The 16,087-nt window shown below is 30.9% G+C and overlaps 1 protein-coding gene across 7 annotated transcripts in view; it reads left to right on the top strand.

Annotated features, from left to right (window-relative positions):
• The window catches only part of dapk1 (death-associated protein kinase 1), a 194,842-nt gene that overhangs the window by 108,919 nt on the left and 69,836 nt on the right, over nucleotides 1–16,087 (top strand). For all 7 annotated transcript variants that reach the window (XR_006084758.1, XM_042331170.1, XM_042331169.1 and 4 more), the window contains one exon: nucleotides 182–301. Coding sequence is in view for 6 of the 7 variants with exons in the window: in XM_042331170.1 (XP_042187104.1) it covers nucleotides 182–301 (120 nt within the window). In the remaining variant the exon portion in view is untranslated. The remainder of the gene's footprint in view (nucleotides 1–181; nucleotides 302–16,087) is intronic.

Genomic DNA, 16,087 nt, shown 5'->3' with positions numbered 1-16,087 from the left:
CCCCACCCCCCTCTCCGTCTGTCCCTCCCCAGTACAGAACATGTTTTTCTGAGGGACTTAATTCAGGGTCACATCCAGCTGTTACTATAACACTAGAGCATGTTATCCCTGTTACCTGAGCCTGTGACATGATACCATACACCTGATGGAAACATAATAACCCCCTGTGGTGTGTCAATAGGATGAGGAAGACTCCTTTGTGATGAAGGCTATAATCCATGCAATAAACGACAACAACGTACCTGGCCTGCAGCACCTTCTGACCTCACTGACCAGCTATGACCTTAACCAGCCCAACAAGGTGAGAACACAGCTCTGTCTCTCTCTGGGGGTGTGTGTTTGTTAACCAATGTAATAATGTTTTTAATTGTTACATTTATTCTCCTATTAACCCTCTCATCTATCTAATCATCTATCTAGTCATCTATCTAATCATCTATCTAGTCATCTATCTAGTCATCTATCTAATCATCTATCTAATCATCTATCATCTATCTAGTCATCTATCTTCTATCTAGTCATCTATCATCTATCTAGTCATCTATCATCTATCTAATCATCTATCTTCTATCTAGTCATCTATCATCTATCTAGTCATCTATCATCTATCTAGTCATCTATCATCTATCTAGTCATCTATCATCTATCTAGTCATCTATCATATATCTAGTCATCTATCATCTATCTAGTCATCTATCATCTATCTAGTCATCTATCTAATCATCTATCTAGTCATCTATCATCTATCTAGTCATCTATCATCTATCTAATCATCTATCATCTATCTAGTCATCTATCTAATCATCTATCTAGTCATCTATCATCTATCTAGTCATCTATCTAGTCATCTATCTAGTCATCTATCATATATCTAGTCATCTATCTAGTCATCTATCTAGTCATCTATCGAATCATTTATCTAGTCATCTATCATCTATCTAGTCATCTATCTAGTCATCTATCTAGTCATCTATCTAGTCATCTATCTAGTCATCTATCTAGTCATCTATCATCTATCTAGTCATCTATCTAGTCATCTATCTAGTCATCTATCTAGTCATCTATCATCTATCTAGTCATCTATCTAGTCATCTATCATCTATCTAATCATCTATTCATCTATCTAGTCATCTATCTAGTCATCTATCTAATCATCTATCATCTATCTAGTCAGCTATCTAGTCATCTATCATCTATCTAATCATCTATCATCTATCTAGTCATCTATCTAGTCATCTATCTAATCATCTATCTAGTCATCTATCATCTATCTAGTCATCTATCATCTATCTAGTCATCTATCATCTATCTAGTCATCTATCATCTATCTAGTCATCTATCATCTATCTAGTCATCTATCATCTATCTAGTCATCTATCATCTATCTAGTCATCTATCATATATCTAGTCATCTATCATCTATCTAGTCATCTATCATCTATCTAGTCATCTATCATCTATCTAGTCATCTATCTAGTCATCTATCATCTATCTAGTCATCTATCTAATCATCTATCTAGTCATCTATCATCTATCTAGTCATCTATCATCTATCTAGTCATCTATCTAATCATCTATCTAGTCATCTATCATATATCTAGTCATCTATCTAGTCATCTATCATCTATCTAATCATCTATCATCTATCTAGTCATCTATCTAATCATCTATCTAGTCATCTATCATCTATCTAGTCATCTATCTAGTCATCTATCTAGTCATCTATCATATATCTAGTCATCTATCTAGTCATCTATCTAGTCATCTATCTAATCATCTATCTAGTCATCTATCATCTATCTAGTCATCTATCTAGTCATCTATCTAGTCATCTATCATCTATCATCTATCTAGTCATCTATCATCTATCTAGTCATCTATCTAGTCATCTATCATCTATCTAATCATCTATCATCTATCTAGTCAGCTATCTAGTCATCTATCTAATCATCTATCATCTATCTAGTCAGCTATCTAGTCATCTATCATCTATCTAATCATCTATCATCTATCTAGTCAGCTATCTAGTCATCTATCTAATCATCTATCTAATCATCTATCATCTATCATCTATCTAGTCATCTATCATCTATCTAGTCATCTATCATCTATCTAGTCATCTATCATCTATCTAGTCATCTATCATCTATCTAGTCATCTATCTAGTCATCTATCTAGTCATCTATCATCTATCTAGTCATCTATCTAGTCATCTATCATCTATCTAGTCATCTATCATCTATCTAGTCATCTATCATCTATCATCTATCTAGTCATCTATCTAGTCATCTATCTAGTCATCTATCATATATCTAGTCATCTATCATCTATCTAGTCATCTATCATCTATCTAGTCATCTATCATATATCTAGTCATCTATCATATATCTAGTCATCTATCATATATCTAGTCATCTATCATATATCTAGTCATCTATCATATATCTAGTCATCTATCATATATCTAGTCATCTATCATATATCTAGTCATCTATCATATATCTAGTCATCTATCATATATCTAGTCATCTATCATATATCTAGTCATCTATCATATATCTAGTCATCTATCATCTATCTAGTCATCTATCATATATCTAGTCATCTATCATCTATCTAATCATCTATCATATATCTAGTCATCTATCATATATCTAGTCATCTATCATCTATCTAATCATCTATCATATATCTAGTCATCTATCATATATCTAGTCATCTATCATCTATCTAATCATCTATCATATATCTAGTCATCTATCATATATCTAGTCATCTATCATCTATCTAATCATCTATCATATATCTAGTCATCTATCATATATCTAGTCATCTATCATCTATCTAATCATCTATCATATATCTAGTCATCTATCATATATCTAGTCATCTATCATCTATCTAATCATCTATCATATATCTAGTCATCTATCATATATCTAGTCATCTATCATCTATCTAGTCATCTATCATCTATCTAATCATCTATCTAATCATCTATCTAGTCATCTATCATCTATCTAGTCATCTATCATCTATCTAATCATCTATCTTCTATCTAATCATCTATCTAATCATCTATCTAGTCATCTATCATCTATCTAATCATCTATCATCTATCTAGTCATCTATTTAGTCATCTATCTAGTCATCTATCTATCATATATCTAGTCATCTATCATCTATCTAGTCATCTATCTAATCATCTATCTTCTATCTAATCATCTATCTAATCATCTATCTAGTCATCTATCATATATCTAGTCATCTATCATCTATCTAATCATCTATCATCTATCTAGTCATCTATCATCTATCTAGTCATCTATCATATATCTAGTCATCTATCATATATCTAGTCATCTATCTAATCATCTATCTAGTCATCTATCTTCTATCTAGTCATCTATCTAGTCATCTATCATCTATCTAATCATCTATCTAGTCATCTATCTAGTCATCTATCATATATCTAGTCATCTATCTAGTCATCTATCTAATCATCTATCTAGTCATCTATCTTCTATCTAGTCATCTATCTAGTCATCTATCTAATCATCTATCTAGTCATCTATCTAGTCATCTATCATATATCTAGTCATCTATCTAGTCATCTATCTAATCATCTATCTAGTCATCTATCTTCTATCTAGTCATCTATCTAGTCATCTATCATCTATCTAATCATCTATCTAATCATCTATCATATATCTAGTCATCTATCATATATCTAGTCATCTATCATATATCTAGTCATCTATCATCTATCTAATCATCTATCTTCTATCTAATCATCTATCTAATCATCTATCTATCATCTATCTAGTCATCTATCTAGTCATCTATCATCTATCTAGTCATCTATCATATATCTAGTCATCTATCATCTATCTAGTCATCTATCTAGTCATCTATCTAGTCATCTATCTAGTCATCTATCTAGTCATCTATCATATATCTAGTCATCTATCTAGTCATCTATCATCTATCTAATCATCTATCTAGTCATCTATCATATATCTAGTCATCTATCATATATCTAGTCATCTATCATCTATCTAATCATCTATCATCTATCTAGTCATCTATCATCTATCTAGTCATCTATCATATATCTAGTCATCTATCATATATCTAGTCATCTATCATCTATCTAATCATCTATCTTCTATCTAATCATCTATCTAATCATCTATCTAGTCATCTATCTTCTATCTAGTCATCTATCTAATCATCTATCTAGTCATCTATCTTCTATCTAATCATATATCTAGTCATCTATCTAGTCATCTATCATCTATCTAGTCATCTATCTTCTATCTAGTCATCTATCTAATCATCTATCTAGTCATCTATCTTCTATCTAATCATATATCTAGTCATCTATCTAGTCATCTATCATCTATCTAGTCATCTCTCTTCTATCTAATCATATATCTAGTCATCTATCTAGTCATCTATCATCTATCTAGTCATCTATCATATATCTAGTCATCTATCTAGTCATCTATCTAGTCATCTATCTAGTCATCTATCATCTATCTAGTCATCTATCTAGTCATCTATCTAGTCATCTATCATCTATCTAGTCATCTATCTAGTCATCTATCTAGTCATCTATCTAGTCATCTATCATCTATCTAGTCATCTATCATATATCTAGTCATCTATCTAGTCTATCTATCTAGTCATCATCTATCTAGTCATCTATCTTCTATCTAGTCATCTATCTAGTCATCTATCTAGTCATCTATCATCTATCTAGTCATCTATCATCTATCTAGTCATCTATCTAGTCATCTATCTAGTCATCTATCTAGTCATCTATCATCTATCTAGTCATCTATCATCTATCTAGTCATCTATCTGGTCATCTATCTAGTCATCTATCTGGTCATCTATCTAGTCATCTATCTAGTCATCTATCATCTATCTAGTCATCTATCATCTATCTAGTCATCTATCATCTATCTAGTCATCTATCTAGTCATCTATCATCTATCTAGTCATCTATCATCTATCTAGTCATCTATCATCTATCTAGTCATCTATCATATATCTAGTCATCTATCATATATCTAGTCATCTATCATCTATCTAATCATCTATCTTCTATCTAATCATCTATCTAATCATCTATCTAGTCATCTATCTTCTATCTAGTCATCTATCTAATCATCTATCTAGTCATCTATCTTCTATCTAATCATATATCTAGTCATCTATCTAGTCATCTATCATCTATCTAGTCATCTATCTTCTATCTAGTCATCTATCTAATCATCTATCTAGTCATCTATCTTCTATCTAATCATATATCTAGTCATCTATCTAGTCATCTATCATCTATCTAGTCATCTATCTTCTATCTAATCATATATCTAGTCATCTATCTAGTCATCTATCATCTATCTAGTCATCTATCATATATCTAGTCATCTATCTAGTCATCTATCTAGTCATCTATCTAGTCATCTATCATCTATCTAGTCATCTATCTAGTCATCTATCTAGTCATCTATCATCTATCTAGTCATCTATCTAGTCATCTATCTAGTCATCTATCTAGTCATCTATCATCTATCTAGTCATCTATCATATATCTAGTCATCTATCTAGTCATCTATCTAGTCATCTATCTAGTCATCTATCTTCTATCTAGTCATCTATCTAGTCATCTATCTAGTCATCATCATCTATCTAGTCATCTATCATCTATCTAGTCATCTATCTAGTCATCTATCTAGTCATCTATCTAGTCATCTATCATCTATCTAGTCATCTATCTGGTCATCTATCTAGTCATCTATCTGGTCATCTATCTAGTCATCTATCTAGTCATCTATCATCTATCTAGTCATCTATCATCTATCTAGTCATCTATCTAATCATCTATCTAGTCATCTATCTAGTCATCTATCATCTATCTAGTCATCTATCATCTATCTAGTCATCTATCATCTATCTAGTCATCTATCATCTATCTAGTCATCTATCATCTATCTAGTCATCTATCATCTATCTAGTCATCTATCTAATCATCTATCTAGTCATCTATCTAGTCATCTATCTAGTCATCTATCATCTATCTAGTCATCTATCATCTATCTAGTCATCTATCTAGTCATCTATCTATCATCTATCTAGTCATCTATCTAGTCATCTATCTAATCATCTATCATCTATCTAGTCATCTATCTAGTCATCTATCATCTATCTAGTCATCTATCATCTATCTAGTCATCTATCTAGTCATCTATCTAGTCATCTATCTAGTCATCTATCATATATCTAGTCATCTATCTAGTCATCTATCTAGTCATCTATCTAGTCATCTATCTAGTCATCTATCTAGTCATCTATCATATATCTAGTCATCTATCTAGTCATCTATCATATATCTAGTCATCTATCTAGTCATCTATCATCTATCTAGTCATCTATCTAGTCATCTATCATATATCTAGTCATCTATCTAGTCATCTATCATCTATCTAGTCATCTATCTTCTATCTAGTCATCTATCATATATCTAGTCATCTATCTAGTCATCTATCTAGTCATCTATCTAGTCATCTATCATATATCTAGTCATCTATCTAGTCATCTATCATCTATCTAGTCATCTATCTAGTCATCTATCATATATCTAGTCATCTATCTAGTCATCTATCATCTATCTAGTCATCTATCATCTATCTAGTCATCTATCTTCTATCTAGTCATCTATCTAATCATCTATCTAGTCATCTATCTTCTATCTAATCATATATCTAGTCATCTATCTAGTCATCTATCATCTATCTAGTCATCTATCTTCTATCTAGTCATCTATCTAATCATCTATCTAGTCATCTATCTTCTATCTAATCATATATCTAGTCATCTATCTAGTCATCTATCATCTATCTAGTCATCTATCTTCTATCTAATCATATATCTAGTCATCTATCATCTATCTAGTCATCTATCATATATCTAGTCATCTATCTAGTCATCTATCTAGTCATCTATCTAGTCATCTATCATCTATCTAGTCATCTATCTAGTCATCTATCTAGTCATCTCATCTATCTAGTCATCTATCTAGTCATCTATCTAGTCATCTATCTAGTCATCTATCATCTATCTAGTCATCTATCATATATCTAGTCATCTATCTAGTCATCTATCTAGTCATCTATCTAGTCATCTATCTTCTATCTAGTCATCTATCTAGTCATCTATCTAGTCATCTATCATCTATCTAGTCATCTATCATCTATCTAGTCATCTATCTAGTCATCTATCATCTATCTAGTCATCTATCATCTATCTAGTCATCTATCTAGTCATCTATCTAGTCATCTATCTAGTCATCTATCATCTATCTAGTCATCTATCATCTATCTAGTCATCTATCTGGTCATCTATCTAGTCATCTATCTGGTCATCTATCTAGTCATCTATCTAGTCATCTATCATCTATCTAGTCATCTATCATCTATCTAGTCATCTATCATCTATCTAGTCAGCTATCTAGTCATCTATCTAATCATCTATCTAATCATCTATCATCTATCTAGTCATCTATCATCTATCTAGTCATCTATCATCTATCTAGTCATCTATCATCTATCTAGTCATCTATCATCTATCTAGTCATCTATCTAGTCATCTATCTAGTCATCTATCATCTATCTAATCATCTATCTAGTCATCTATCTAATCATCTATCTAGTCATCTATCTAGTCATCTATCTAGTCATCTATCTAGTCATCTATCATCTATCTAGTCATCTATCATCTATCTAGTCATCTATCATCTATCTAGTCATCTATCATCTATCTAGTCATCTATCATCTATCTAGTCACCTATCTAGTCATCTATCATCTATCTAGTCATCTATCATCTATCTAGTCATCTATCATCTATCTAGTCATCTATCATCTATCTAGTCATCTATCATCTATCTAGTCATCTATCATCTATCTAGTCATCTATCATCTATCTAGTCATCTATCTAATCATCTATCTAGTCATCTATCTAGTCATCTATCTAGTCATCTATCTAGTCATCTATCTAGTCATCTATCTAGTCATCTATCTAGTCATCTATCTAGTCATCTATCTAGTCATCTATCTAGTCATCTATCATCTATCTAGTCATCTATCATCTATCTAGTCATCTATCTAGTCATCTATCATCTATCTAGTCATCTATCTAGTCATCTATCTAGTCATCTATCTAGTCATCTATCTAGTCATCTATCTAATCATCTATCTAGTCATCTATCTAGTCATCTATCTAGTCATCTATCTAGTCATCTATCATCTATCTAGTCATCTATCATCTATCTAGTCATCTATCTAGTCATCTATCATATATCTAGTCATCTATCATCTATCTAGTCATCTATCTAGTCATCTATCTAGTCATCTATCTAGTCATCTATCTAGTCATCTATCATATATCTAGTCATCTATCTAGTCATCTATCATCTATCTAATCATCTATCTAGTCATCTATCATATATCTAGTCATCTATCATATATCTAGTCATCTATCATCTATCTAATCATCTATCATCTATCTAGTCATCTATCATCTATCTAGTCATCTATCATATATCTAGTCATCTATCATATATCTAGTCATCTATCATCTATCTAATCATCTATCTTCTATCTAATCATCTATCTAATCATCTATCTAGTCATCTATCTTCTATCTAGTCATCTATCTAGTCATCTATCATCTATCTAATCATCTATCTAGTCATCTATCTAGTCATCTATCATATATCTAGTCATCTATCTAGTCATCTATCTAGTCATCTATCTAGTCATCTATCATATATCTAGTCATCTATCTAGTCATCTATCTAGTCATCTATCTAGTCATCTATCTAGTCATCTATCTAGTCATCTATCATATATCTAATCATCTATCTAGTCATCTATCATATATCTAGTCATCTATCATATATCTAGTCATCTATCATCTATCTAATCATCTATCATCTATCTAGTCATCTATCATCTATCTAGTCATCTATCATATATCTAGTCATCTATCATATATCTAGTCATCTATCATCTATCTAATCATCTATCTTCTATCTAATCATCTATCTAATCATCTATCTAGTCATCTATCTTCTATCTAGTCATCTATCTAGTCATCTATCATCTATCTAATCATCTATCTAGTCATCTATCTAGTCATCTATCATATATCTAGTCATCTATCTAGTCATCTATCTAGTCATCTATCATATCTATCTATCTAGTCATCTATCTAGTCATCTATCTAGTCATCTATCTAGTCATCTATCATATATCTAGTCATCTATCTAGTCATCTATCATATATCTAGTCATCTATCTAGTCATCTATCATCTATCTAGTCATCTATCTAGTCATCTATCATATATCTAGTCATCTATCTAGTCATCTATCATCTATCTAGTCATCTATCTTCTATCTAGTCATCTATCATATATCTAGTCATCTATCTAGTCATCTATCTAGTCATCTATCTAGTCATCTATCATATATCTAGTCATCTATCTAGTCATCTATCATCTATCTAGTCATCTATCTAGTCATCTATCATATATCTAGTCATCTATCTAGTCATCTATCATCTATCTAGTCATCTATCATCTATCTAGTCATCTATCTTCTATCTAGTCATCTATCTAATCATCTATCTAGTCATCTATCTTCTATCTAATCATATATCTAGTCATCTATCTAGTCATCTATCATCTATCTAGTCATCTATCTTCTATCTAGTCATCTATCTAATCATCTATCTAGTCATCTATCTTCTATCTAATCATATATCTAGTCATCTATCTAGTCATCTATCATCTATCTAGTCATCTATCTTCTATCTAATCATATATCTAGTCATCTATCTAGTCATCTATCATCTATCTAGTCATCTATCATATATCTAGTCATCTATCTAGTCATCTATCTAGTCATCTATCTAGTCATCTATCATATATCTAGTCATCTATCTAGTCATCTATCATCTATCTAATCATCTATCTAGTCATCTATCATATATCTAGTCATCTATCATATATCTAGTCATCTATCATCTATCTAATCATCTATCATCTATCTAGTCATCTATCATCTATCTAGTCATCTATCATATATCTAGTCATCTATCATATATCTAGTCATCTATCATCTATCTAATCATCTATCTTCTATCTAATCATCTATCTAATCATCTATCTAGTCATCTATCTTCTATCTAGTCATCTATCTAGTCATCTATCATCTATCTAATCATCTATCTAGTCATCTATCTAGTCATCTATCATATATCTAGTCATCTATCTAGTCATCTATCTAGTCATCTATCTAGTCATCTATCATATATCTAGTCATCTATCTAGTCATCTATCTAGTCATCTATCTAGTCATCTATCATCTATCTAGTCATCTATCTAGTCATCTATCTAGTCATCTATCTAGTCATCTATCATCTATCTAGTCATCTATCATATATCTAGTCATCTATCTAGTCATCTATCTAGTCATCTATCTAGTCATCTATCTTCTATCTAGTCATCTATCTAGTCATCTATCTAGTCATCTATCATCTATCTAGTCATCTATCATCTATCTAGTCATCTATCTAGTCATCTATCATCTATCTAGTCATCTATCATCTATCTAGTCATCTATCTAGTCATCTATCTAGTCATCTATCTAGTCATCTATCATCTATCTAGTCATCTATCATCTATCTAGTCATCTATCTGGTCATCTATCTAGTCATCTATCTGGTCATCTATCTAGTCATCTATCTAGTCATCTATCATCTATCTAGTCATCTATCATCTATCTAGTCATCTATCATCTATCTAGTCATCTATCTAGTCATCTATCATCTATCTAGTCATCTATCATCTATCTAGTCATCTATCATCTATCTAGTCATCTATCATCTATCTAGTCATCTATCATCTATCTAGTCATCTATCATCTATCTAGTCATCTATCATCTATCTAGTCATCTATCATCTATCTAGTCATCTATCATCTATCTAGTCATCTATCTAGTCAGCTATCTAGTCATCTATCTAATCATCTATCTAATCATCTATCATCTATCATCTATCTAGTCATCTATCATCTATCTAGTCATCTATCTAGTCATCTATCATCTATCTAATCATCTATCATCTATCTAGTCAGCTATCTAGTCATCTATCTAATCATCTATCATCTATCTAGTCAGCTATCTAGTCATCTATCATCTATCTAATCATCTATCATCTATCTAGTCAGCTATCTAGTCATCTATCATCTATCTAGTCATCTATCATCTATCTAGTCACCTATCTAGTCATCTATCATCTATCTAGTCATCTATCATCTATCTAGTCATCTATCATCTATCTAGTCATCTATCATCTATCTAGTCATCTATCATCTATCCAGTCATCTATCATCTATCTAGTCATCTATCTAATCATCTATCTAGTCATCTATCTAGTCATCTATCTAGTCATCTATCTAGTCATCTATCTAGTCATCTATCTAGTCATCTATCTAGTCATCTATCATCTATCTAGTCATCTATCTAGTCATCTATCATCTATCTAGTCATCTATCATCTATCTAGTCATCTATCTAGTCATCTATCATCTATCTAGTCATCTATCTAGTCATCTATCTAGTCATCTATCTAGTCATCTATCTAGTCATCTATCTAGTCATCTATCTAGTCATCTATCATCTATCTAGTCATCTATCTAGTCATCTATCATCTATCTAGTCATCTATCATCTATCTAGTCATCTATCTAGTCATCTATCATATATCTAGTCATCTATCATCTATCTAGTCATCTATCTAGTCATCTATCTAGTCATCTATCTAGTCATCTATCTAGTCATCTATCATATATCTAGTCATCTATCTAGTCATCTATCATCTATCTAATCATCTATCTAGTCATCTATCATATATCTAGTCATCTATCATATATCTAGTCATCTATCATCTATCTAATCATCTATCATCTATCTAGTCATCTATCATCTATCTAGTCATCTATCATATATCTAGTCATCTATCATATATCTAGTCATCTATCATCTATCTAATCATCTATCTTCTATCTAATCATCTATCTAATCATCTATCTAGTCATCTATCTTCTATCTAGTCATCTATCTAGTCATCTATCATCTATCTAATCATCTATCTAGTCATCTATCTAGTCATCTATCATATATCTAGTCATCTATCTAGTCATCTATCTAGTCATCTATCTAGTCATCTATCATATATCTAGTCATCTATCTAGTCATCTATCTAGTCATCTATCTAGTCATCTATCTAGTCATCTATCTAGTCATCTATCATATATCTAATCATCTATCTAGTCATCTATCATATATCTAGTCATCTATCATATATCTAGTCATCTATCATCTATCTAATCATCTATCATCTATCTAGTCATCTATCATCTATCTAGTCATCTATCATATATCTAGTCATCTATCATATATCTAGTCATCTATCATCTATCTAATCATCTATCTTCTATCTAATCATCTATCTAATCATCTATCTAGTCATCTATCTTCTATCTAGTCATCTATCTAGTCATCTATCATCTATCTAATCATCTATCTAGTCATCTATCTAGTCATCTATCATATATCTAGTCATCTATCTAGTCATCTATCTAGTCATCTATCTAGTCATCTATCATATATCTAGTCATCTATCTAGTCATCTATCTAGTCATCTATCTAGTCATCTATCATATATCTAGTCATCTATCTAGTCATCTATCATATATCTAGTCATCTATCTAGTCATCTATCATCTATCTAGTCATCTATCTAGTCATCTATCATATATCTAGTCATCTATCTAGTCATCTATCATCTATCTAGTCATCTATCTTCTATCTAGTCATCTATCATATATCTAGTCATCTATCTAGTCATCTATCTAGTCATCTATCTAGTCATCTATCATATATCTAGTCATCTATCTAGTCATCTATCATCTATCTAGTCATCTATCTAGTCATCTATCATATATCTAGTCATCTATCTAGTCATCTATCATCTATCTAGTCATCTATCATCTATCTAGTCATCTATCTTCTATCTAGTCATCTATCTAATCATCTATCTAGTCATCTATCTTCTATCTAATCATATATCTAGTCATCTATCATCTATCTAGTCATCTATCTTCTATCTAGTCATCTATCTAATCATCTATCTAGTCATCTATCTTCTATCTAATCATATATCTAGTCATCTATCTAGTCATCTATCATCTATCTAGTCATCTATCTTCTATCTAATCATATATCTAGTCATCTATCTAGTCATCTATCATCTATCTAGTCATCTATCATATATCTAGTCATCTATCTAGTCATCTATCTAGTCATCTATCTAGTCATCTATCATCTATCTAGTCATCTATCTAGTCATCTATCTAGTCATCTATCATCTATCTAGTCATCTATCTAGTCATCTATCTAGTCATCTATCTAGTCATCTATCATCTATCTAGTCATCTATCATATATCTAGTCATCTATCTAGTCATCTATCTAGTCATCTATCTAGTCATCTATCTTCTATCTAGTCATCTATCTAGTCATCTATCTAGTCATCTATCATCTATCTAGTCATCTATCATCTATCTAGTCATCTATCTAGTCATCTATCATCTATCTAGTCATCTATCATCTATCTAGTCATCTATCTAGTCATCTATCTAGTCATCTATCTAGTCATCTATCATCTATCTAGTCATCTATCATCTATCTAGTCATCTATCTGGTCATCTATCTAGTCATCTATCTGGTCATCTATCTAGTCATCTATCTAGTCATCTATCATCTATCTAGTCATCTATCATCTATCTAGTCATCTATCATCTATCTAGTCATCTATCTAGTCATCTATCATCTATCTAGTCATCTATCATCTATCTAGTCATCTATCATCTATCTAGTCATCTATCATCTATCTAGTCATCTATCATCTATCTAGTCATCTATCATCTATCTAGTCATCTATCTAATCATCTATCTAATCATCTATCATCTATCTAGTCATCTATCATCTATCTAGTCATCTATCATCTATCTAGTCATCTATCTAATCATCTATCATCTATCTAGTCATCTATCATCTATCTAGTCATCTATCATCTATCTAGTCATCTATCTAGTCATCTATCATCTATCTAATCATCTATCATCTATCTAGTCATCTATCTAGTCATCTATCTAATCATCTATCATCTATCTAGTCAGCTATCTAGTCATCTATCATCTATCTAGTCATCTATCATCTATCTAGTCATCTATCATCTATCTAGTCATCTATCATCTATCTAGTCATCTATCATCTATCTAGTCAGCTATCTAGTCATCTATCTAATCATCTATCTAATCATCTATCATCTATCTAGTCATCTATCATCTATCTAGTCATCTATCATCTATCTAGTCATCTATCATCTATCTAGTCATCTATCATCTATCTAGTCATCTATCATCTATCTAGTCATCTATCTAGTCAGCTATCTAGTCATCTATCTAATCATCTATCTAATCATCTATCATCTATCATCTATCTAGTCATCTATCATCTATCTAGTCATCTATCTAGTCATCTATCATCTATCTAATCATCTATCATCTATCTAGTCAGCTATCTAGTCATCTATCATCTATCTAGTCATCTATCTAGTCATCTATCTAGTCATCTATCTAGTCATCTATCTAGTCATCTATCTAGTCATCTATCATCTATCTAGTCATCTATCATCTATCTAGTCATCTATCATCTATCTAGTCATCTATCTAGTCATCTATCATATATCTAGTCATCTATCATCTATCTAGTCATCTATCTAGTCATCTATCTAGTCATCTATCTAGTCATCTATCTAGTCATCTATCATATATCTAGTCATCTATCTAGTCATCTATCATCTATCTAATCATCTATCTAGTCATCTATCATATATCTAGTCATCTATCATATATCTAGTCATCTATCATCTATCTAATCATCTATCATCTATCTAGTCATCTATCATCTATCTAGTCATCTATCATATATCTAGTCATCTATCATATATCTAGTCATCTATCATCTATCTAATCATCTATCTTCTATCTAATCATCTATCTAATCATCTATCTAGTCATCTATCTTCTATCTAGTCATCTATCTAGTCATCTATCATCTATCTAATCATCTATCTAGTCATCTATCTAGTCATCTATCATATATCTAGTCATCTATCTAGTCATCTATCTAGTCATCTATCTAGTCATCTATCTAGTCATCTATCATATATCTAGTCATCTATCTAGTCATCTATCTAGTCATCTATCTAGTCATCTATCTAGTCATCTATCTAGTCATCTATCATATATCTAGTCATCTATCATATATCTAGTCATCTATCATCTATCTAATCATCTATCTTCTATCTAATCATCTATCTAATCATCTATCTAGTCATCTATCTTCTATCTAGTCATCTATCTAGTCATCTATCATCTATCTAATCATCTATCTAGTCATCTATCTAGTCATCTATCATATATCTAGTCATCTATCTAGTCATCTATCTAGTCATCTATCTAGTCATCTATCATATATCTAGTCATCTATCTAGTCATCTATCTAGTCATCTATCTAGTCATCTATCTAGTCATCTATCATATATCTAATCATCTATCTAGTCATCTATCATATATCTAGTCATCTATCATATATCTAGTCATCTATCATCTATCTAATCATCTATCATCTATCTAGTCATCTATCATCTATCTAGTCATCTATCATATATCTAGTCATCTATCATATATCTAGTCATCTATCATCTATCTAATCATCTATCTTCTATCTAATCATCTATCTAATCATCTATCTAGTCATCTATCTTCTATCTAGTCATCTATCTAGTCATCTATCATCTATCTAATCATCTATCTAGTCATCTATCTAGTCATCTATCATATATCTAGTCATCTATCTAGTCATCTATCTAGTCATCTATCTAGTCATC

Source organism: Oncorhynchus tshawytscha, linkage group LG12 (assembly GCF_018296145.1).
Source record: "Oncorhynchus tshawytscha isolate Ot180627B linkage group LG12, Otsh_v2.0, whole genome shotgun sequence".
NCBI classification, from domain to species: Eukaryota; Metazoa; Chordata; class Actinopteri; order Salmoniformes; family Salmonidae; genus Oncorhynchus; species Oncorhynchus tshawytscha.
This window is presented reverse-complemented; position numbering and strand designations above follow the sequence as displayed.